The sequence below is a fragment of the Podarcis erhardii genome (genome assembly GCF_964252035.2).
Source record: "Podarcis erhardii genome assembly, chromosome: 3".
Lineage (NCBI taxonomy): Eukaryota > Metazoa > Chordata > Lepidosauria > Squamata > Lacertidae > Podarcis > Podarcis erhardii.
The window spans coordinates 110071083-110096037 of record NC_138507.1 but is presented as its reverse complement, the minus strand read 5'-3'; the positions used below and the strand labels follow the sequence as shown (position 1 = coordinate 110096037).

The 24955-nt window shown below is 44.8% G+C and overlaps 1 protein-coding gene across 34 annotated transcripts in view; it reads left to right on the top strand.

The window, feature by feature from the left end:
* NRXN1 (neurexin 1) overlaps positions 1-24955 on the top strand; it is a 1006781-nt gene that overhangs the window by 711861 nt on the left and 269965 nt on the right. For all 34 annotated transcript variants that reach the window (XM_081854480.1, XM_081854477.1, XM_081854473.1 and 31 more), the window contains one exon: positions 24137-24318. In XM_081854480.1, the coding sequence (XP_081710606.1) occupies positions 24137-24318 (182 nt within the window). The remainder of the gene's footprint in view (positions 1-24136; positions 24319-24955) is intronic.

Genomic DNA, 24955 nt, shown 5'->3' with positions numbered 1-24955 from the left:
ATATCCAAAGAGTGTAAGAGCAGGTCAGCAACTGAGCGCAGCAGTTAGGGAGTTTGTGGGATTAAATGGCTTTTCCAAAGCTTATGGTGGCCTTTAAAAGGAATTAGGCAAATTCACAGAAAGTGGATGCAGCGAAGCATAGCTGCTAACTGAAACCGAGGCTCAGAGAGAGAATTTCATTTGGCCTTCCAGATGTTGCTGGACTCTAGTGCCCATCAGGAAGTGACAGTATGACCAATGGGCAACAACCATGGGAGTTAGAGTCCAACAGCATCTGCAGGGTCACAGCCCACCCCCACCCCATCCCTGGGATATGCATGGCACAGCACTGCTTTGAGCAAATCAAACCACTTTCCTGCAATTCCGCAAGACTGTCTCTTGAAACACACAATGGCCAGTTGTTAGAGGCAGATAATTAGTCCGTAATTATCTCAAGTTTCACTTTTTTCTTTAAATGAATGACTTCCCCACCTACGTTCCCTGAAACATTGTGCAATTAGCATGTTCTACTCTTTTCTGCCTCCTCCTCCTCCTCCTTCCTGCCAGGATGTGGGAAAACAACCCTTAATCTCAACCTTCAAGAAACATAAGAATAGTTGACTCCTAGACCCGGGCATCTGACAAGAAGCAAGGGTCACTTGACACCAGGCACAAATGCGGAAGCATCTGTTCAGCCAATGTTCATGACCAGAATGCACAGCTGGTGGCAGCAGTGCTTTTGCACTGCAGGTGAGGAGAGGGCTCTTGTGCTTAAGTCCTGCTTGCAGGTTTCCCATAAGCCTATGGCTGGCCACTGGGAGAACAGGATGCTGGACTAGATGGGCCATTGGCCCAACCCAGCAGACTCTTCTTATGTTCTTCGTGCTGAGCCAGCATGATCATAGTAAGGTGGGGCAGTTCTCCTGTTCACATGGAGCTGTAGAACTTCGCTTGCTCTTTCTGTATGCTCTTCCCACTGGTTCCTTTAGGACAGAGGTGGGAAACCTGAGGCCCTTCAGATGTTGCTAGATTTACCCACCAGCCCCAACCACGGGTCAAGGATGATGGGAGTTGTAGTCCCGGAACACCTGGAAGATCATACACAGGTTCCCTAATTTTGCTTTCAGACAGGCATCTTCAACCTTTCCAGACCCAGGGCTTTTAAGGCAAACATGCACTGAGGGACCCATTTCTTAGTCTTGTTGTCATATAGTTGCATGGAGGTAGTACTCCTGTTGTGATCCACCTTAGATCAAGATGCGACCTACCCACTAACACCCAGAGCTTTAGGGCATTTTCACAACCATTCCTGGTTAGAATCAGAGTAGAATTGTATCTTTGCTGAACAGTCTAACTCCGCCCCATGTTGTGGTGGTTCTGTAAACTTCTGCTGGTTGGAGGACAACTCTGCTTCCCAGCACTCCTTCTACCTTGTCCAGATGGTTTCTTTCCACCTGCTTGCAGCCTCCTGCATTGCACAATTTCGATTCCCTGGCACGGCTGCCTGTTGTGCAGCCCACCTGCCGCAGCTGCTTGTTACAATTCTCCTGTCTGCCTTGGCAGCTGATTAGAATTCTCAGCTTCACAAAACAAGCTCTTTCCTCCCACTCCAACAGGCTACCCCTTTCAATGCATTCATCTTGGATGGAGGGAAGGACTGAGTTTTCCCCAAGACACAGAGTCCCAAAACACAACTGCTGGATTAGATTCTTTTCCCGCATGCCGTGTATGAACCATTGAAGTGGCAGGTGAACAGCATCTACAGAAGAGAAAGATGAATGCAGCTTAAATCAGATAAAGGAAGGTGAACACAGATCTGTGGCATTATTATCGTCATTTGACCCTGCAGCTGCGGTTAAGGGTAACACATCTGTTTCATATAATCGTAGAATTACAGAGTTCGAAGGGACCCCAAGGGTCATCCAGTCCAACCCTCTGCAATGCAGGATTCTCAGCTAAATTATACATGACAGATGGCCACCCAACCACTGCCTAAAAACCTCCAAGGAAAGAGACTCCACAAGGAAAGAGTCTGTTCCACTGTTGAACAGCTCTTACTGTAAGAAAGGTCTTGCTGATGTCTAATCACAATCTGTACCCTTCTGACACAATGGGACGCGGGTGGCGCTGTGGGTTAAACCACTGAGCCTAGGGCTTGCTGATCAGAAGGGTGGCGGTTTGAATCCCTGTGACGGGGTGAGCTCCCGTTGCTTGGTCCCAGCTCCTGCCAACCTAGCAGTTCAAAAGCATGTTTCCATGTGCTGCTCTGGTTCACCAGAAGTGGCTTAGTCATGCTGGCCACATGACCCGGAAACTGTACGCTGGCTCCCTCAGCCAATAAAGCGAGATGAGCGCCGCAACCCCAGAGTCGTCTGCGACTGGACCTAATGGTCAGGGATCCCTTTACCATTACCTTTACCCTTCTGATACACCCTCCCTCTCAGTCTCTGAGTTCTCACTCAGGTCTCACAATGAGAAGAGTTCCTGGCAACAGTAGACACCATCCTAGTTTCTCACTCTATCCTTGCTTTTTATGGAATAGGCCCAAGGTGGATGGTACTTCCTCGGGCTGCCCATGGCTGTGTCCCATTCAACTGCACTCTCCACACTCAGTTCCAGGTACAGCAGTTTTGTTGAGTTTCCCAGGGAATCCAGAGCATGGGGAAATGCCCTGCCCCCTCCACACATCCACACACAGCTCTTTCTTCCCCCTCTGTCCTCTCCTCCTCCTCCAGCTGAACATTGACACTGTATTATTTCCATTTTCCTCTTCAAATTCCACCTCCTCCATAACACTCCTTGCAGCTTTGGAGAATCCATAGTCCCTCAAATAGAGCCCAGATGCTTCATTTTCAGAAATGGTGTGGATGCACCTGTTTAGTACTATGCCCATTGATGGCTAACCATCACGTTTTAGCCAAGTGCGCAACCAAGTACCGGTTGTTACAATTATTCAAAATCATCCATAAGCGAAATTGGCTTTAGCTCATGCTCTGATATATATTTGCTTGTAGCCTCTTCTTTATGTAAGGCAGTGGGGGTTGGGAGAGAACCATTTTTCAGCCTAGGGGCCTCAATCCTTTTGGAGGAAACTTCTGGGGGCCACAAATTGGTTTGAAGTCCATTTCATGATATCAGTTTCATATTTTTCAGCCTGGAAACATATCGCAAAACATGAATAGTGTTAGGGCTAGGCGACATATCATCCAAAGCTGGTTTGAAGTCCTTATTGTGATATCAGTTTCAGAGCAAGGGCAGGCCTCAGCAAAAATCACAATGTGGGGAAAACTGAAACCACCCAATGCCTCTACATAGTTCCATCCTTATTTCAGACATTGTGATATCACAATGCTTAGCTGGTGATATATCACAATATTGAAAACCAGATACTACCTAGCCCTACGTGTTTGTCTCTACATAGTTCCATCCTTATTTCAGACATCATAATATATCATGATGTTTAGCTAGTGATATATTGCAGTGTTGAAAACCAGATATTCCCAAGCCCTAGAAGCATGTGTGTGTGTGTGCAGGCACACAAAGTGCGCACAATATTACTGTGCCTCGGCCCAGTATACCTGAAGGAGCGCCTCCACACCCATCATTCTGCCCGGACGCTGAGGTCCAGCGCCGAGGGCCTTCTGCGGGTTCCCTCATTGCGAGAAGCAAAGCTACAGGGAACCAGGCAGAGGGCCTTCTTGGTAGTGGCGCCTGCCCTGTGGAACGCCCTCCCATCAGATGTCAAAGAGATAAACAACTACTTGACATTCAGAAGACATCTGAAGGGAAGTTTTTAATGCATGACATTTTAGTGTATTTTTGGTCTTTGTTGGAAGCCGCCCAGAGTGGCTGGGGAAACCCAGCCAGATGGGAGGGGTACAAATAAACTATTATTATTATTATTATTATTATTATTATTATTATTATTATTAAAGCCAAAGCTGCTATAATAAGGGAGTCACATGCTCCCTGATGAACAGTCTCAGGGCAGCATTCAGAAGCAGCTGAAGTTTCTGAAGACCCTTTAGAATCAGCCTCACACAGAGCACATTACAGTAGACGAAAAGAGATATAACCATGTGCCGCTGTCTCCAGATCTAGCATCGCCAGGCACATGTACATTGGCTCAGGAATGTAATGAATCCCTTCTCAATGCTAAGCCTCCCTGGGTCAGCCGCTGTGTGTCACACGCAGAGGGCGAACCCAGTAATGTCACCACATAATAACCACCTCTTTTAAAACGAGGAACTACTGTAATGAACATTCACGAATAGTATCACTGGAAGTTATTAAGCATGCTTAATAACAGGTATCATGACCTTTTTATAGATTATGGCTTTAATTAGGCAGAATTCTTTTGTGCAGGTGGATTTTTACACCACATTAAGGTTTCAGCTCGTTCCAAAGGAAAATCTGTAAACGTCATTTCACTCTCTAGCTTTTCAAAGGCTGGGATATGGAATGAGCGCCCACCACAATCTCCTTAATCCTACACTATGTAACCTTGCCCTGATGTAGAGTTATCCGAATGACTGTGTGTATCGCAGTGAAAAATTGACATGCACACAAAACCCATTTGGCAAATAAACGGAAGAATAAAACAGGAAGTATTGCATCTGTGCTCTAGACAAGTTAAGATTACAGTGCGCATGAGCTTGGTTGGCTGTCTCAAAAGGGAGATTATAAAATGGGAAAATGTACAACAGGAATGGGGAACCTGTTGTACATTGTGTTGAAGATCATGAAATTAAAAGACGCCTGCTTCTTGGGAGAAAAGCAATGACAAACCTAGACAGCATCTTAAAAAGCAGAGATCACTTTGCCAACAAAGGTCTGTATAGTTAAAGCTATGGTTTTGCCAGTAGTGATGTATGGAAGTGAGAGCTGGACCATAAAGAAGGCTGATCACTGAAGAATTGATGCTTTTGACTTATGGTGCTGGAGGTGACTCTTGAGAGTCCCATGGACTGCAAGAAGATCAAACCTATCCATTTTTAAGGAAATCAGCCCTGAGTGCTCACTAGAAGGACAGATCGTAAAGCTGAGGCTCCAGTACTGATGGTGTTTCCTGTTTGGCAGGGGGTTGGACTCGATGGCCCTTGTGGTCTCTTCCAATTCTGTGATTCTATGATTCTATGAATACTTTGGCCACCTCATGAGAAGAGAAGACTCTCTGGAAAAGACCCTTATGTTGGGAAAGATTGAGGGCACAAGGAGAAGGGGACAACAGAGGACGAGATGGTTGGACAGTGTTCTCGAAGCTACGAACATGAGTTTGACCAAACTGCAGGAGGCTGTGGAAGACAGAAGTGCCTGGCGTGTGCTGGTCCATGGGGTCTTGAAGAGTCAGACACGACTAAACAACAACAACATCAGGCTAGTGGCCCATCTAGTCTAGTGTCCTGTTCTCACAGTGGCCAACCAGATACCTGTGGGAAGCCCACAAACAGAACCTGAGTACAACACTGCTATTCCCTCCTGCAGATTCGAGGAACTGGTATTCAGAAGCATTACTGCCTTCAACAGTGGAGGTGGAACATTACCATAATGGCTAGCTGTTGGACTACAATTCCCATCATCCATGACCATTGGCCATGTTGGCTGGGGCTGATGGGAATTCGACAATGTCTTGGGGGCTGCAGTTTTCCCACCCCCCCATGTGCGGGGGGGGGGGAGAGACTAAAAAATTCAGTGAGTTGGAGCATCACTCCTATGAAGGAATACTACAGGGGTTAAGGTTCTCAGTTTGCATGGAGTGATGTGGAGAGAATGAGCAGGAAGAAACATTTCCTTTCTATCAGGGTAGCCAGTGTGGTTTCCCCTGTCCAAAATATAGACTACATTTCCCATTATCCTTGACCGTTATGGTCAAAAACATTGGGAGGGAGCTACATTGACTGCAACATTGTCCTTGAGGTCACACAGTGTCATTGGTTGGGTTCAGGCTCAGGACAGGCAAAAAGGAGGACTTCTTCATCCAGTCCACAGGTTGGGAACACAGAACACATTCCTTACAGGTAGGTGATACCCGGTTGAATCGCTGTCACCTCCAGTTTTTAAAAGGGCTAGGTAGAAGAGGATGCCAATAAGAATAAACTATGCTGTGTCGGGTTACACAATTTAATACCATAAGATGTAGGTGTTGCTATTAGTTTAAATACTGTAGATTTTTTTTAAAAAAAAGCTTTCCACACTTTTCAGGAGGTTAATTTCATCTGAGGTTGTTGCCTGTGACAGTCCAATGAAATTTCAGTTTTTAGAGTTAGGGTGGTATAGCAAACATAGCACTGGACTTGAAAACCTGGGTTAAAATCTGACTCAGAACTACCCTGTCATGTTGTTGTGATAATCGGCTGGTAGTTGGGGAAGTAATGACATGGTGTATGCAGCCTGGAGCTCCTCTACAAATGCAGGATCAAAATACAGGAAGTGGACACCACTATATTAATGTCCCACAATGCAGTATGAAGGCATGTGATGACACCACTTTGCTGAAGGTGAGCAAGACTAGATGTGGTGTTCCTGTTTTGCTGTCCACAATGAGAAGCAGGATAGTGAACAAGTTACCCAGCACTGGCTTCGTGCAAGCAATGTCCTCTTTACTGTGACTCCGTTAACAGTTTTTAAAATGTGGGTGGGAAACCCAGTTCAACCTCTCTGCCCCATCTGTCTGTTGACCATCCCTCCCTTTGATATTGATTTGTGAGTTCATATATAAGAGGCTTGTCCTCTGCCTCTGAAACAGTTTTGTCTTTTTATAGCCTTGGAATGCAGGATAGCTTCCTCTCTCTCTCTCTCTCTCTCTCTCTCTCTCTCTCTCTCTCTCTCTCTCTCTCTTTAATGCTGCATTTTAATTCTTGCAAATTGCTTGCCAATTTAATACCGGCAACATCTAAACAGTAAGTAATTGCTTATGATAATGAGTGCAAACTAATTTACTGGAATATGTTAGTATTCACAATGCACTTTTAAACTGTCGGCTGTTCCAAAAATACGGCGCTCTAGTTCAACGGCGGCTTTCCTTATTTGGGGGGGGGGGTATTGCTCCTACAAATGCAGGGAGCAGGGAAAGTCACCCCCCCCCCCAAGTGAGCCCATGTGAATGTGAGATCTCTCCATTTTCTGATGAAGGAGAATTGAACAGTGACATCAACCTCAACAACAGCAATCACAAAAGCAGTTTAAATAATTCAGCTTAATTACTGATTGATGTTTCGGAGATAAACATTTATGCCATGATAGAGTGCTGTTGTTCCCATATGGACTGTAAAGATTAATTTAAACAAATTTTAAAGCTAAGCAGTGCAGTCATTTATGGATTTCCAAGCAATGCCTCTCTCCTTTTTTTTGCAATGGCCTTCATTCTGGAAGTGATTATATCTCCACTGCGTCAGTCAGCCAACTGTGGGTTGCTGCTGTTCCGTTTTATCTTATTAAAACAAAGAGAGAGTTGAACAGATAAAAAGCTACTTGAGATTTCATGGCTTGCAGCCATGATTTGAATCTGTATACCAAATAGCCTGCACCAGAATCATTCTGTCTTGGTTTGGAATCCATCTGTTTCCTTGTAACCCATATACTGAACGAAGAGACATTTGTCCTTCCTCACCACTAGAGCAAGCAATCTGCAAGGACTTTCCACTAAATCAATTGTTTCAGACATGCATAGGGCCATATTCTGTATTGGATTTTGGGGGCTCCACATACCAGTGGTGGGTGTGTTCATAGGCACAACAATCCCCACCCTCCATCCAGGCAAGGATAGGTAAAGCCACTAGAGACAGAACTGGAGGGAGAAGCCATTGGAGGGCGGCAATGGGCCCCCAAGCCTGAAGGTCCCCACCCCTCCTCTAATCTCATTGGCTCTTGGATACCACTTAGGGATGAGTATAAGGTGCCATCCCCACCAGAGGACTAATGAAATTTCAGCAGTTGAGCATCAGAACTTGCATATCTCAGAAACAGCCAGACATGGAGTGGCAGAAGTTTGCAAAGCCATTATGTGACTTCAAAAAGAGGAGGAAATGGCGTCTACTATACATGTGTGTGAATACCACCCTAGTCTTCCAATCTGCACTTATTTTATTTTATGAGATTCTTACACTGTTTTTTACCTTCCTTCCAAATTCCAGTAGATGATTTGCTTGAGGAAGAGCACCCAAACTTCCATTGAATTTCATATTAGGCAAACTTCATTGACGATGGAAGCCCCCTTCATGTTCTAATGGTGACATCCATTGGATGGGGCTGTGCTACTGGCCCCGCTCCCACAGCCAGCTACAACACTGTCCCTTTTGCCATGATATCTACGTGTTGGCAAGAGACACCTCACAAGATCTTGCTAGAATTAGGCACCAATGTTGGCACTGCTTTTCCACTGGCAGGGTGCCACCTCAAGGGCTTCCACCACCTGCGGCTTAACCTCACCTCATGGGTGGGCCAGTCGTGGCTTCCCCCAAAGAATTCTGGGAGCTGTAGTTAGGGGTGGCAAGAGTTTTAGAAGACCCCTGTTTTCCTCCGAGAGGTACAATTCCCAGAGTTCCCTGGGAAGAGAGATTGATGGTTAAACCACTCTGAGAACTGAGAGGAATAGCAGTCTCCTTAGCAACTCTCAGCACAGCTGAGAAACTACAGCTCCCAGAAGTCTTTTGGGGCAGCCATGACACTTTAAAGTGGTATAATAGTCCTTTAAACATGTGGTGTGAATGTGGCCTCAGTCGTACTTTTTAATATGCACACTTGAGTATTTTTATTTGGGGGGGGGGGTTCCACACTTTAACTACATAGCTGATTTAAGTGTGGAAAAATTGCAATGTATGAAGTGGGCCTTAGGTGACAGAAATCTACTCCCACCCGCTTTTTAGAAGGTGATTGCAGGCTCAGGAGGGGTCTGGAATAAGATTGCATTGCAGGGCAGCGGGGAGCAGATTCCCATGCCAAAGTCTTGATCAGGTGCCACGAACTGGCCATGTTTGAAGAAGAATCTTGCACTCCCGGGCATGCTGCTTAACAAACATCGCACATAGTTTGGCCCCAAGAAGCTGCTGTCAGTCAGAAAGTATATGATACCTGGCTTATGTAAGCCAAACGAACTGACTAAATGTAGGGCAGAGACTTCATTGTTCATTATAATGAGGTCTGTGATAGGCCTGGCGTAGTCTGGTTTTATTCTGTGTCATGTCACAGGCAAAAAACAAAAACAAAAATAACAAAAACAGCATGCTGGGCTGATGGATAAAATGTAGAGTATATATCAATTTTACTGTGGATAAAAACAACAACAACAACAGTGTACTCATTTCAGTGAACACTATTATGGGCTTCAGCGAGGAGGCCGGTCCATGCTCAGTAATTACCGGGACTATGAAAAACAAATAGTTCAAAGCATAATACACTCATTTGTCACTTCTGATCTCCTTCCTTGGACTCTGGCAGTTAGCTTGTCACTCAAAAAGAGCGGGATAAATCTTTTCCAAAGCAGAATGATAGCAATTACCATAATGACACAGCATGTCACTTTTTTGCATGTGCCAAGCTAGAATTTGGAGAGAGGGTGGAGGGAAGAAGGAGAGGAATCAGTGATCTGATATAACAGAAGGGGAGGAGGGGGGTGGGGAAGCTGGCGGCTTCTCCGTTCCGTTCCGCGGTTTAACGGGCCCACTGCCGGCAAGTTCCAAATGTCACCAAATCTGTTTTTCTTCTGATGGCCCATCGTTCGCCCTATGGAATTATTTTGCAATGGTGAGCTTGCGGTTTTCAGGCAGGGTCCGCTGTGAGGTTGGGCTTCCTAGGGAAGCTTATCTGTGGGTTTCTCCATAACAAGGGGCTCATCCAAACTGCATTTGTCTCATGATCTCTAGGCACAAGTCTGAGAGCCAGTGTGGTGTAGTGGTTAAGAGCAGTAGACTCGTAATCTGGGGAACCGGGTTCGTGTCTCCGCTCCTCCACATGCAGCTGCTGGGTGTCCTTGGGCCAGTCACACTTCTTTGAAGTCTCTCAGCCCCACTCACCCCACAGAGTGTTTGTTGTGGGGGAGGAAGGGAAAGGAGAATGTTAGCCACTTTGAGACTCCTTCGGGTAGTGATAAAGTGGGATATCAAATCCAAACTCCTCTTCTTCTTCTTCTTCTTCTTCTTCTTCTTCTTCTTCTTCTTCTTCTTCTTCTTCTGTCCCACTGCTTCCCCCAAGGAAACCCAGTGTTTACTGCTGAATCAGAACAAACATCAATCGAGTTTTCTGTAGATTGACTTTCCCCCCGATTCAGCAAATAAATCATGGGCTTTCCTGGAGAAATCTCTTGGACTTTTGCCTAGGAATCATGGGACAAACTGAGGAAATGATGGCTCAAAGGGAAATGTGGAAGAGCCGAAGATCAATAATGCAGAACAAGCTCCCTGAAAAGAAGGCCTCCTTGCCACTTCTGATCTGCTGTGCTCAAAGCCTTCTCATGGAACTTCCCATAGGCATCTGGTTGGTCTCTGTGAAAACAGGATGCTGGACTAGATGGGTCTATGGCCTGATCCAGGAGGCTTTTCTGAAGTTTTTATCCTCCCTTGCAGTGCTCTGTCAGGGTGATAGTGGGTGTATACTTGTGGGTGCAAACTCTAAGGGTATTCACTCATTGCATTCTCAGGTATACAGCCTGCATGCCTGTGTGTAGAAATGTTGTTCAGCTGTGCACTTATTCACATCCAGCGTTCAACATGTACAGAGGCTGTGTGCTTGCATATACAAATAGTGGATGCTGGAACTCACCATGAACACCTCTTACAATGGCAATGGAGCAAAGAAGTTCTGTAAGGAGGACTATTTGAAATATTGCAAGAAAGACTACGATGAGAATTATTAAGGTAAAGGGACCCCTGACCATTAGGTCCAGTCGTGGCCGACTCTGGGGTTGCAGCGGTTATCTGCTTTATTGGCCGAGGGAGCCAGTGTACAGCTTCCGAGTCATGTGACCAGCATGACTAAGCCGCTTCTGGCAAACCAGAGCAGCGCACGGAAACGCCGTTTACCTTCCTGCCGGAGCGGTACCTATTTATCTACTTGCACTTTGACGTGCTTTTGTACTGCTAGGTTGGCAGGAACAGGGACTGAGCAATGGGAGCTCACCCCACCGTGGTGGGGATTCAAACCGCCGACCTTCTGATCGGCAAGTCCTAGGCTCTGTGATTTAACCCACAGTGTCACCCACGTATTAGTTAAGGATAATTAAAAGTAATAGAGAAATTAAGAAATGCAGAACAAGTGATAAAGAACGGCAAATCTTCAGAAGTTGTTGACGGAAGTCTAAAATAATGTATAAGACAAGAAGTTATGTTAAATGATTGTTGGAAATGGTGTTGTTGTTTTTTAAAAAAACCCAATAAAAATGTATTTAAAAAATACAATGGCAATGGAGCCTACCTGAGAGGTGCTGAAACTGAGTTTAGGTCCTGCATGTATGTATTTGTAATGTGTGAGCAAACCTCATGTTTATGCTGGGCACTGCAGTACTCCAGTGTTAACAGAGTGTGTGCCCTAAAACATGTCCCAGAATCCTCTACAACTTGCAGCAGCTCCTCAGCAAGTTGAAATATAGAAAGCTGTGTTATACTGAGCCAGACCACTGGTCCATCTAACTCAGGATTATTATGCCGACTTGCAGTAGCTTTTGAAGGTCTTGGGCAGAGCTCTCTTCCAGCCCTACCTAGAGATGCCAGGGACTGAACTTGGAATCTTCTGCATCCAAAGCAAACGCTGGACCACTGAACTTCTTTAAAGAGGGATAAGGTTCTTTAAAGCTCAAAAGTTCAAAAACCATGGCCAGAAGTTTACGCTCCAATCCGCCGCCTTCTTTGGTAAAAGGCAACAACAACTGCTTGGTGTCGTTCTTAGGAAAAAAACTTCCACATCTTTCAGACCCTCTTCAATGTCTCTTGAATGCTGATTTGGCCATTCAGCATCCCTGATTTCCCAGCCCATGAATTTTCAGTGGGGAATTTATTCGCGATGCTGATGAGGAAACTTTAGCGTCGTGAATTTAAAGGCTCTGTTTCCTCAGTTATTGCTCTGCAAATCAAATGAATTGTGAATCGCTGAGCAGGGCTCTACCAGAGTGCTTATTTAGGGTAGGTGATATAATCTTACCTGACAGCAATTAAAAGAATTCCACGGCTTGTCCTGACAACTAATGGAGCCGGCGAAGCAAGTGCCCGTGTCTCTCTGTGTGTAGGGATAATATTGGCTCTTGTCATCCTTCTGAATGGTGGACCTTGTGTTCTTGATGAGGAGTTGTTGTTATTGTTGTTGCTATTGTTGTTGTTGCTGTTGTTGTTAGCACAAGTCTGAAGGGAAAACAGTGTGTGTGTGTGTGTGTGTGTGTGTGTGTGTGTGTTTCCAGCACTATAAGTATCTGTTTCTCTTGATGCACTCAAAGCAAGTCACACATTTTGAGCACTCTTGCTCTGTTCAGGGTTTCTTTAGCAAAGTCATTTCATTTCTTCAGCTGCTTTGATCAAAGCTACAAAGATCCTGTCTACCTCCTCCTCCCCCCCTCTTTTCCATTGTATCTCCTGCAAATGCTCCATTCACAGCTTACTAAGAACACAGATCTCAAATGGGCCGGTTGTGGGTTCTCTGCTCCATATTCCCTATCTCTCTTGGACCTTGTCTGAAAGTTGTCGTGTTTGTGTTTAACAGATAGTCTTTGCTTTGGTTTGTGTATGTGCTGGAATATATGTACCACAGTCTTATATGTGTCTACTTGGAAGTTAATAGGGATGGGGAGAAATTCAATCCAGCTTCCATTTAAAGGTGAATCTACCCAATTCTGACTTTCTGAAAAGCATTCAAAATCAGCACTTCTCTGAATTTTGCAATGCAGTTCGTCAGTCAAGGAACATGTAAAAAAAATGCACAGGGTAAAGTGTGTGTATCTCTCTATATAATAAAAATGTAAGAATGTCATCAGAGGATTTGTAGTCCTGCATCCCAATCCTGGATTTGCATGAAGTCTGGCTAGAGTAGGGGAACAAAAGTGAAGGCAAGTTGCATAGGAGCAGTGGACATGGCATGGAGGTGAGAAGAAAGGGACACTGAGAGGGGGGAAATGATGGTTTAAAACAACAACTTTGAGTAAAGTTGGAATGGTGGTTTTAAACAACGGTAGAGGTTCGAATAAAGAGCCTTCATAAAAAGGAGTATTTGAGACTCTGCATCCTCTATCTTCCACACATGAGGCAGTTGAGGAATGGAAGAGGGAGACATTTTAGTATAGGGAGAAGGAAGAGACACTTAAGGAGACAAAGGGGCTGCTTTAAACAATGACAAGGGTTTGAGTAAAGCACAAGTAGAGTGACACTGAGGGGGAAATAATGGTTTTAAATAGCAGCAGAGATTTGAGTGCAAATGAGTGCAAAGTGGGGCTGCAGAATATAAAAGCGGCTTCGGAAATCGGGTTTAGAAGGTGAAAAGTGAGCTTATTAGAAACAGGGATGGGGAGTTGAAGCTCTAGCGAGTTAATGTGGGAGAACTAAATTTAAGGTTGGAAAACTGTCAAAACTAACAATTATATATTTTGGAGCATAGCCCTAATGAGTTTGATGGAGCTTACTCCCGAGCAAGTGAGTAAAGTCAGCTACAAAGTCTTATCTCTGAACATATGAATGTAAAGAGTGAGTGCCCTAAAACTTCGGCAACAATCTTAGCAACCGTCTGGGTGAACCAGATCTACTTTTGTAGGCTGCTAGACACAATTTTAAACACACACACACACACACACACACACACACACACACACCCCATCTTAGGTATTGTTGTTGTTGTTTAGTCGTTTAGTCGTGTCTGACTCTTCGTGACCCTATGGACCAGAGCACGCCAGGCACTCCTGTCTTCCTGTACATCTTAGGCGTACTCCAAACAAATACAGTGGTACCTTGGGTTACATACGCTTCAGGTTACATACGCTTCAGGTTACATATGCTTCAGGTTACAGACTCTGTTAACCCAGAAATAGTGCTTCAGGTTAAGAAATAGTGCTTCAGGCAGCAGCAGGAGGCCCCATTAGCTAAAGTGGTGCTTCAGGTTAAGAACAGTTTCAGGTTAAGTACAGACCTCCAGAACAAATTAAGTATTTAACCTGAGGTTCCACTGTATGTGTGAATTGGCTCAAATGGCTATGATGAGCTGGCTTAAAGTTGAATGACAGTTACTCTATGATCAGTTGGGAGCAGGGAGTGCTACTTCTCAACTTCCACATCATTTTGCTAGAAAAGCTTGAAAGTTCCTTGAAGTAGCAGTTGTTTGGCTTGCAAAACACCCCAGTTTTGCCAGGTGTTTCCTGTGGAGCTTCTACTCTCCCCGAAGTGGGACTGCCTAGCCATTTCAAGTAGACTATTAACAGATGGTGGAGTCACTTGTTTGCTATCAGACTTGGTAAGATCCGAACTGGGTTCCTGGCGCCGCATTCTGCTGCTTGCCCCTTCAGCTGTGCTGGCCAGCCCCTTAACTGTACTCCTTCAGCATCTGGTGCAATAAATAAGTCATGAGGAACAAATCGGTAGGCATTGCAAGTGTTTCTGGTCCCTGGTGTGTAACACTCATTTATATTAATAGGCAATTCAGTCAATATGCAAGCAGAAGTCCCTAAATTTCCAAGGCGAGAATGAAATTAGGCGGTTGCTAATGCAATATTTCAATTTCACTTGTGAAAAGCACATATACGTATTTGTGTCCACACATGTGTGTGTGTGTGTGCACAAACAGACACATGGGGAGAGAGAGAGAGAGAGAGAGAGAGAGAGAGAGAGAGAGAGAATAACGTAGTTTTTGCCCAAGAAAAATTACCGCAGCTTCAATAAACTTATCCTTAACTGACAGTACGGTGGGGAGAATGTAGGAGGGATGAGATCTTCCCTTATTTATAGATGTTTGACTTTTAATTTCCATCTGATGCCTTGGCAAGTATTCAAAGAAAGACACATTTTTCCTAGTTGCCGTTAATAGAATTATAAATGGAGTGGACTTTTTTTTTTTTTTATGTTGGCTCCCGCATGGCATTTTGCTGCAGTCTTCGGATTTGGGTAGAAGATAATTACATCATTTCTCCCATATATTTAACAAGGCTATAGAAGGAAGGGTGCTACTTAGTTTGGGATTTTGTACAGAAACAAGCCACCAAGGAAAGCCATGCTAGCAGAAGAAATTGTCCAAAGGAATTGTATCGATCCAGGCAGGAATAGTGTGGCTACTGGATCATTCCTATGCAGAATTACTCAGAAGTAGGGTTTGGGGGAAGAAATTTGATTCACTTCTTATGTTAAGGCGAATCTGTCAAACTTGCATTTTCTGAAATAATATGAGAGATGAAACTCAGCCGCCCTTCAAAATTCTCGCTTTTCTGAATCTTTGTGCCGCAGCTCTCCAAGCATACCGTATTTACAAATATATATATAATAGCTGAAAGTGTATATAATAATGACTATGCTAGTGAAAATAACATACAAAACCCCTTATTCTTAGGAAACATGGTTTTTTGGGGGGGGAATGTTGATATTAGTTAAAACCTCATACATACATGCGTTTATTAGGAGAATTGTGACTAAAATGCCGAATTTTCATGAGGACATTTTTTTTAAAAAAATAAAAAATACAAATTTGCTACAGAAATGTGGAGAACTGAATTTGAGATTGGAAAAATGAGGAACTGATCGGGGCTCAGTAAGCCCTGAAAGCAGAGAGACTCCAGTGGATTAAGCGAATTAGGCCAATAGGTGTCCAATAGTCAAGAAGGTGGTTTTTGCAAATGCTGTAGAGGGAAGTGAGGGGCAGATGGGGCTCGTCAACCTGGGAAGGTAGCCCTTCTAGGAGAAGGAAAACTCTTATCCTAAACCTCCGCTGCCTTGCAGGATACCTTCGGGAGAAGAACAGGCTAAGGATTAAGCCCTATGCATATCTGGAGTGGAATCCCTAAGGCATGTTCCACCACACTGACCACTCCTGCTGTGGAAGCAAGACAGGACAATTCCTGCATTGTGGGGGGCTGGACTACACAACCCTCAGGGGGTTCCAACTCTATGATCCTATGATTTATGAGAGAGTCCACGTGAAACTGTTATGGACTAGAACAGACTTATCCATCCTGAGTTTTGGGGTGATGGTTTTGAGCACAGGTGGAGCATTTTTTAGACATTCATGTGCTTTTGGCATGCAGTGCTGTCAGCTGGGTTGAGTATGTGTGGATTGGGCCCAGGAGAAGAAAGTGTGCTGGGCCCTATGGGGGTAACCCGAGCAACGCAGTCCAGGTCCGGTCCCAAATCCAAGGGTTCTGCAAGGAGTCAGTCCAACAGGGCCAAGGCAGGACACAAGGCAGGGTCAGGCACAGGGTCTCAGGCAGGTTCTAGCAAACAGCAACATTGCTCCCACAACCTGGGGCAGGGTCCGACAGCCTTTTATCTTTGTCGGGGTAACGGCCGGTCCTGATCCCCTCGTGACTCACCTCCCTGTCTTGCCCGAGGGTGAGCACTCCTCCTGCGAGTACTCAGGTCTCTCTTCCTCTCAGACCTTAGTCTCTGCAGCTCGGGAGACGTCGGTGGGTTTCTGGACCCAGAGGCCGCCTCAGCCTCTCCTGACCCAACTGGTAGTGAAGCAGCTGTAAGTGATTGCCCAGCTGAAGCCAATGAGGTAATCCCCGCATCTGGAGCCAGGGCAGGCTCAGGCCCCTGACTTGGCCCAGCTGGTGCTTGTTGCAGGGGAACCTGTGCAGACTGGGGCTGTTCAGAATCAGGCCCCAGACTTGGTTCTGATGCTGCCTGAGGCAAAGGATCTGGTGCGGACTGAGACTCCTCTTGTTCTGAGTCCGAGCCCGAGTCCCAGGCCATCACAGAGAGCAGGTAGAGACAGTGGCATAGAGGTAGAAGGACCACTGTAATAAGGGGGTCACTGGTGGCATTTTTTACTGAAAATTCCCCAAACCCTGGAGCTGGTGTTAATCAGAACAAGCTGCCTTAGGATGCTGGTATCCCTTCTCAAAGAATACACGGCATCTGCAAGGTTGCTTTGAGAATAGGATATGATGGTTAAGGGCAGCAAGTTAGGGATTATGGGCTTGTTAACAGTCCTTGCAACTCGTGACACAGTTCAGCTTTGCTTCAGTAGCTATGCGGGTGGGTGGAGTTTTGCCATTGGTTTCAGTGATTATACTTTTGGAAGGAAATTTGGACTAAGATGTGCACACACACACACACACACACACACACCATTGTAGCTCTGCAGATCTGAAATTGATAGCAAGCCCAGCGCTGTATTAGAACAATTGTTTTGGTCCTTCATCTGCTTTAATAGTTAATGGGGAGAGCTGGACATTAAACTACTGTTTGGTCCTTGAGTAATGAATTTTGCATTATTATATTTGCCTTTCCTGAAATACAAATACTAAGGAGCCTCTTCTCAAATGGCTTATAGCCCATTTTTACATAACTAACACGGGAAGCTGAAAGAACAGTGGCTTTGTGGATTAGACAAAGGCAGGTCTAGTGTTCATCAACGCAGATTAATTAGACCGTTTTCTGAATCTCAGCTGGTGTTCGGGCCATGGGAGGGGTGGGCAAGGAGTCAAAAAGAGCATAGCTAAAGTGAACCTCCTTTGAAAGAAAGTGGGCAGGAGGGAAGGAGAATTTTAATTCTATATCAGATTGCTTTTCAGGCATCTCCTTTATACCAAGCTATTCCTCTAGCCCATAGATAGTGTGGCTTTCCAGGAAAGCCTGACCACAGCAGTCCATGCATGCCTGGGTAACCTCTGAACCGTGACTCTTGATTTGGGACTGCCCTTGTGTCTAGTCTGGATGCATTGGCCAGACTGCTTGCAGGAGCAGGCTATTGGCAACATGTCTCTCTATCGCTGAAAGAGCTGTGTTAGTTACAAGTTTGCAAGCAGGGCAGGATCAAAGTTATTGTGCTAATTCACCAAGCCCTAAACAACTTGGGCCCCAAATAACTTAATTCCTTATACCTGATTCCTTATGTCCTGAGTCGATCACTGCAGTCTTCTGATAGGGCACTTTTGATGATCCCATGTGCACCCAAACTCTGGGAACTGTTGCTCTGTTAGGGGAATAGGGGTCTCCTAACAACCCTCAGCACCCTTCACAGACTACAGCCCCCTGCAATTATTTTGGGGGAAGCCATGACTGTTTAAAACAGCATCTTAGTGAGTGCGGCTGGAGTGCCCAGCAAGAAGGAAGATGAAGAGGAAAAAATCTGCAACACAGAGATCTGGAACAAATCTTGTTCCCTGCCTTTGAATGCAGTTGTCATCTCCATCATGATGAAACAGATTTAGAGGCTGCCCCACCCTGGCCTGATTTGGAAGGTGATTTTGACCACATAAAATTGTCCATTACATGTGAGTGCATCCCTTAGGTGCCTGGGGGGTTTATCAAGCACCCTCCTTGTCCTTGGAGTTTAAAAGGGGCTGACAGGTTTGCTTGCAAGGGATGCGCACTGGCAATTCGCCATCCAGAGGCAGGTCAAGAGATTTGTGGTGCAGTCAAACCGGATTATTGATGTCACATTTGTTACACTTCTTTCCCCTAGAGTTTTAAAAGGAAAAGGCATGAGAGAGGGGGGGAGAGAGAAAGAGGAATGAATGAATACCAACACAGCTACTAAATAGATGATAAGAAGCTGCCTGGTTGCAAAATCAATTAGCTGCATTTGGTAATGCTATGCGTAGAGCGACGCCCAAAATGGAGGCGAGGAACATGTAGCTCATTTATTGTGACACTTCAGACAAAGAGCTCATGGCAATTGGGAGGCAGCGGAGAGGCTTAACCACATGACAGCCCATATTTGTATCTCCAGACTGTTTCACCCACTGTCCTCGAGTGACTCGTCTGGACCATAAATAAATAAATAAAATAGTGGTGGCTGAGAGTAGGCTAACATGACATTCCTTAAGCAGCAGCTAGCATTTTTGTGCAATACAAGTTGGAGCCATGCTGTTCGACGCTGCAATATATAGCCTCACCCACTAACAGGAGTGCTCCTGTTCAACGTTCCTGGCAGCCAAGCCTTCCTTGCTCTGGGATACTCAAGGCATCCTTCTCCAAACTGGTGTCTTCCAGGACTACAATTATCATCAACCTCATCCAGCAATAGTCAGGGAGGATGGGAACTGTAGGCCTACATCACCTGGACGGAATGAGTTTGGCTACCCTTGATCTAGGGCTCACATTTTGGGAGTGGGGAGAAGAGGGGTTTCCCACTTTGTTTTGAAGTTTATTTATTTATTTATTTTGTATACCCACAAACTTTGAGGTCCCCTTGAGCATCCTGAAGACCCCTGAACCCCACTTTTTTGCTACAGTACTGTAGTTTGCTGTTGCTAGGAGAGTTAGGATGGAGATTCTAAAGACCACACTCACCTGCTTTGGTCATTGTGTATGTTTTTTGTTTTAAAAAAACACTACTGCTACTACTAATAATAATGCTCTTTAAAGAATCAGAATATTTTCAGTACCCATGACCTCTGCAGCCTGACAACTCCCTGGGCCCCTGGGTGCCCAAGCACCCACAAAATTCCCCATGAAAGGGCTGGGCACCTGCAAGTTTTGGTGCCAGGGCTATGCACACTGCATGGCACCCATGGCCCCAGGCACCCACCGTCACAGGGCCAAGTTGGCACTCCTGAGCCTATTCATGTGCATTCAAAATTTCTTGTTTTTTTAAAAAGTGTATGAATGTTAAACTTGGCTTTCCGATTCAAAAGATACAGCAGAGAGAAGGATGGATGGGTGGACAGATAGATAGTTTGTACATGCCAGTCTAAGTCTGTTGGAAGCACTCTGCTAGAAACCACAGGCTTGGATAGGGCTTTTTTATTGAGTCCTGCTTGTAGGCTTCCCATAGGCATCTGTGAAAACTGTGTTGGTGGACCAGATGGTATGATGCAACAGGCCCTTATTATGTTTCTATCTCAGGGCTGGAGCACATCCTTTTGTCTTTAAGGATCTCAGGAAACAGACGTGGGCTCGAGAAAGATATTTGAGGTCCAGTTCATAAGTAGACAATGCTAGAATTGTGGTTCCACTAACTGTGGCAGCAGGATTTGGTAGCTGACAGTCATTTCTGCTAGCCAGCTGTGATATCCAATCCCAACACGATAGTGCATCTGCATTTGTTCATTCATTCATTGCATTTATTAGTTGGTGAAGAAGCAGGCTTGTCTGGGCAATGCACAATTAGAACAATTTATAATCACAAGTCTGATAGATCCAGCAGCACAACTGTAAAGCAAGACAAGTAATTAAAAAGCGGAAATGATAATAATTTCAGGCATAATAAGGCAACCAAGCGCACTGTAACACCAGCCATTTGTCATTATTCCCATTTGTCAAACAAAATACCAGTTAAATCAGTAATAACTCAGCCTCCAGTTAATGAACACTGGACAGTCTTCTGGCATGTGTGCTTTAATTTTAATGTGCGATTCACTTCAAAACTTTTGATGATCTTTAAAACTGGTTTCTCCAAAAAGTTGCTGCTGCTTCTTCTAAAAAAAAAAACCACATATATTTTACAACATTTAAGTTTCCTAGTAAAAATAAATAAATAAATAAAATGAGGCAATAAGATTTTTTAAAAATAAAGTAAATCCTACCTAAAATATCAGTATTCTAGAGGCTTTGAATCAGTGGGATTTCTGCCCCCCCCCCCACGGCCTGCAGTAAAGATGGGTGAGAAATCACCTCACCACATTCCACCTTGACCAGCAAGAATCAGCAAGGCTTCAAAAGCTGCGCCGACTCCACCATTCCAATCAACCCTGCTGGGAGTGCCCTGGCTGCTTTCTTTGGTGTTTGGTTGGCTTAATATGGGTGGAATGAGTTTTCATGGGCTAGGTTTTGCTTCCCAGATACAATTTTCCAAGTATGATCACTGAAACTCTAGCCATGTTTTTTTAAAACAAAACAAAACAAAACATCCAAAAAATTGTGATCAAACTAGACTATGGAGATGGAGATCTTTCATTCCGACTCAACAGAATCTTGAGGTTTAAACCCAGCAGCCTGCTTAATGCAACTGCAAAAAGATGCTACTTTGCTCTTAAGGACACAAGACAAACCAGCGGCATCAGGCCAATAGTCCAGAATCCTGTTCTCACGGTGGCCAACCATATGCCTGTGGGAAACCAGAAAAAAGGAATCAGACACAAGAGTGTTTTGCCTTCCTGTGCTTTCTGGCACCTGGCATTCAGAAGCATTGCAGCCTCTAATGATCAGTTGCCATCAATAGCCCTCTCCTCTGTAAATTTGTTGAATCCTTTTTAAAAGCTATCCAAGTTGGTAGGCATCACCAATGAGTTATGTAGCTTCACTATGCATTGCTTGAGATGTGTGGTGAGAAAGTCCATGATCTGGGAAGAAGGTGCAGACCAGATGAAGATGCAATCCAGTTGACCTGGATTGTTGGCTGGGTTTGTTAGCGCATTCATAAACCCCAAAAAGGTTTTATTTAGTGATATGAAACCCAATGAATACACAGGAAAGGTCTCTGTTCAGATGTCACATCTCCATAACAACAACAACAACAACAAAAGCTTGTTAACTGTGCAGTGTCTCCCACAAATCAGTGGCATCTTTCATAGGTTTGCGGCATCATCATCATCATCATCATCATCATCATCATCATTAATTTATATCCCGCCCATCTGGCTGGGTTTCCCCAGCCACTCTGGGCGGCTTCCAACAAAGTATTAAAATACAGTGGTCTGTTAAACATTAAAAGCTTCCCTAAACAGTGCTGCCTTCAGATGTCTTCTAAAAGTCTGGTAGTTGTTTTTCTCTTTGACATCTGATGGGAGGGCGTTCCACAGGGCGGGTGCCACTACCGAGAAGGCCCTCTGCCTGGTTCCCTGTAGCTTTGCTTCTCGCAATGAGGGAACCGGCAGAAGGCCCTCGGCGCTGGACCTCAGTGTCGGGGCAGAACGATGGGGGTGGAGACGCTCCTTCAGGTATACTGGGCCAAGGCCGTTTAGGGCTTCAAATGTCAGCACCAACACTTTGAATTGAATGGTTGCAATCACAGGACTATCGAAACAAGTTGTTGTTGTTCCATTCATTATTTTGTCCACTGCAAACTGGTCAAACCCATAAAACCATTGACTGTATTTATATATTGCAAGCTGCATTTTAGTATAGGGGAAAATCTCTCTTTCTGCATCCTCCCCCAATGCACTCCATGTAGTTGCTGTTGCCTAAACAAGACACAGGCCTTGGCAACAACTTGGGACCCACGAAGCTTATATTAGCCTACCAGCCGTAGAAAATGGACCAAGAGGAGCTTAAAAAGAAAGCCTCCTTTTGCTTTGGAGAGCAAATACCTAGCTCAGTAGTGGAGCACGTACTTTCATGCAGGAAATCCCAGCTTCAGTCCTTGTTGAAGCTGTCGGAAGGATCAGGTGATTGGCAACAGACTCTGCCAGGGAAGCACTACCAGCCTGAGTCAACACAGTTGGCTTAGACAGGCGAAGAGGCAGACCTGGTAGAAAGCAGCTAGCTATTGGGTTCCAGGAAACTATGTGGCCACAATATATGGTTAGGTTTATTTCTGACATAGTGAACACCATAGCAAGAGCTAATGTAGTGGTGTTGGACAAGGACCTGGGAAACCAGAATTCAAATCCCCACTCAGCCATGAAGCTCACTGGGTGACCTTGGGACAGTCACTCCTCTCAGCCTAACCTACCTCACAATGTTGTTGTTGGGGGGGGGGTTAAAGGAGGAGGGAGAGAACCCTGTGGACCACCTTGAGCTACTTGGAGGAAAAAGCAGAACATAAATGCAATAAACAGACAAACAAATGTCACATGGGCCTGGGGTTGTGATGTCTTCTTGGGTTGCGGCTCAGTGGCTCTTTGTATGCAGAAAGTTCCCAGGTCCAATGCTCAGCATCTTCAGAGTAACAACATTTGCGTGGCATCATATTGGCTATCCCTTACTTAAAGGCTTGGATCACCCAAGCATGGTGGACCATGGCTCAGTGTAGTGATGACTTGGACATGTATTCCATCATTCATTAAATGTCGCTGAAGAGCAGGAACTCACAACATTTTAATTTTTTTAAAAAAATGGGTTTCAGTGGAGTAATTTCACACATTCAGCTGATAAACACCAAAGGCTGATTCGCACATGCAAATTTGCTGCATTAAGTGATGGGTTAAGTGACTGGGTGAGTCACTGCTGATCAAATTATTATATGTTACAGATTTAATATATTTCCCAGAAACGGAAAACATGTAAACACACATGCACAATAAACAAAATGGCCTGTGAGCTTCAAATCAGAGAGGAAAATTGTGACCCTCCAGATGTTTTGGGGCTACAGCTATCTTCATCCCTGACAGTTGACCATGCTAGGAGGGGCTGATGGGAGTTGGAGTCTCAATTTCTAGAAGGCCAGTGGTTCCTCAGGAGCTAGGAGCATGGCTTTGTGTGTTGAGCAGTTAAGGCTACAATCCTAACCACACTTAACTTGAGAGTAAGCCCCTGTTGAACTCAGTAGGACTTGCTGCTGCTGAGACACGGATAAGATTGTGTTGTATGTCTAAGGTGAGACCATCCCTGACAGGACAACAAAGGAAACCAAGATTTGAGGGTGTTTGTCAGAGGGTCAGTGTGCTGAGACTATAATTCCTGAAATATTTCTTAAACCTAATTTTTTCATAGAACATACATACATAGAACATACATCCTGAAGGCCACAGAGAGGTTAGGCTGGCCTCAACCAGAGCCAGGGCTTTTTCGGCTGTGGCTCCAATCTGGTGGAACGCTCTATCACAAGAGACTAGGGCCCTGCGGGACTTGACATCTTTCCGCAGGGTCTGCAAGACAGAGCTGTTCCACCAGGCCTTTGGTCCAGGCACAGCCTGACTCCCTCCTTTGGCAATCTTCACAGAACTTTAGCCTAATGGTTGCCATCAATTTGAGTTGAATTAATTTTATAATGAAATGATTTTAGAATGTTGTACTATTTTATTGTTGTTAGCCGCCCTGAGCCCGGCTTCAGCTGGGGAGGGCGGGATATAAATAAAATTATTTATTATTATTATTATTAAAGAAAGAAAAGTTTAAGTCCAAAACACCTATCTAATATTTTTTCTTTCTCTCTCTTACAGCGGGAACGACATACATATTTAGCAAAGGGGGTGGACAGATCACGTATACATGGCCTCCCAATGATAGGCCCAGCACGCGAGCAGATAGACTGGCGATAGGGTTCAGCACAGTTCAGAAAGAAGCCGTCTTGGTGCGAGTGGATAGCTCTACTGGGCTCGGAGATTATCTAGAGCTACACATCGTAAGTACCATCAGCAAAATGCAAAGTTGCTATTTCTCTGTGTGTTTCGATTCCAGCTTCTGCTATGGCTATTACAATGCTATCCTTTCCTGAAATTGATTTCCTGCCATTGAGTAATGTTCTTTGGGTTGTTTCTTTTCTTTTCTTTTTTCCAAATGCGGTTAAGTGATTTATACATTTCAATCCAATTTTTGGAAGAGATTTTGGCATTGAGAGACTAATCCTATTGGTTAAGAGCAAAATGAAGGATTTAAAACCATTTTAGCCCCGCTGACTTCAGTGGGATTTAACAAGGCTGCAGATTGGGTTCTGAATCACTTTGGAAAAACCGGGGCTTCCCTTTTGGCTACTGCAGTGATTTTTGACACCTGAATAACTTGACGAGTTATATACTTGGTTGTGAGGATGGAGCTGTAATTAAGATTCAGGCCTGCTTAGAATATTCCAGTCACTTGGTGCATATGTATTTTTTTTCTTACTGAAAGCCTCACAGCTTTTGACAGGCGGGATCCTCCTTACAAATCCAGTCTGAAAAATAATGTAAAGTAACTGGATTCATTTCCCTGAACTCTTAAATAAATGCCAAAGACTGCCCTGAGGTTCCAAGTGTTTCCATGCATGTGTGATGCATCCTAGA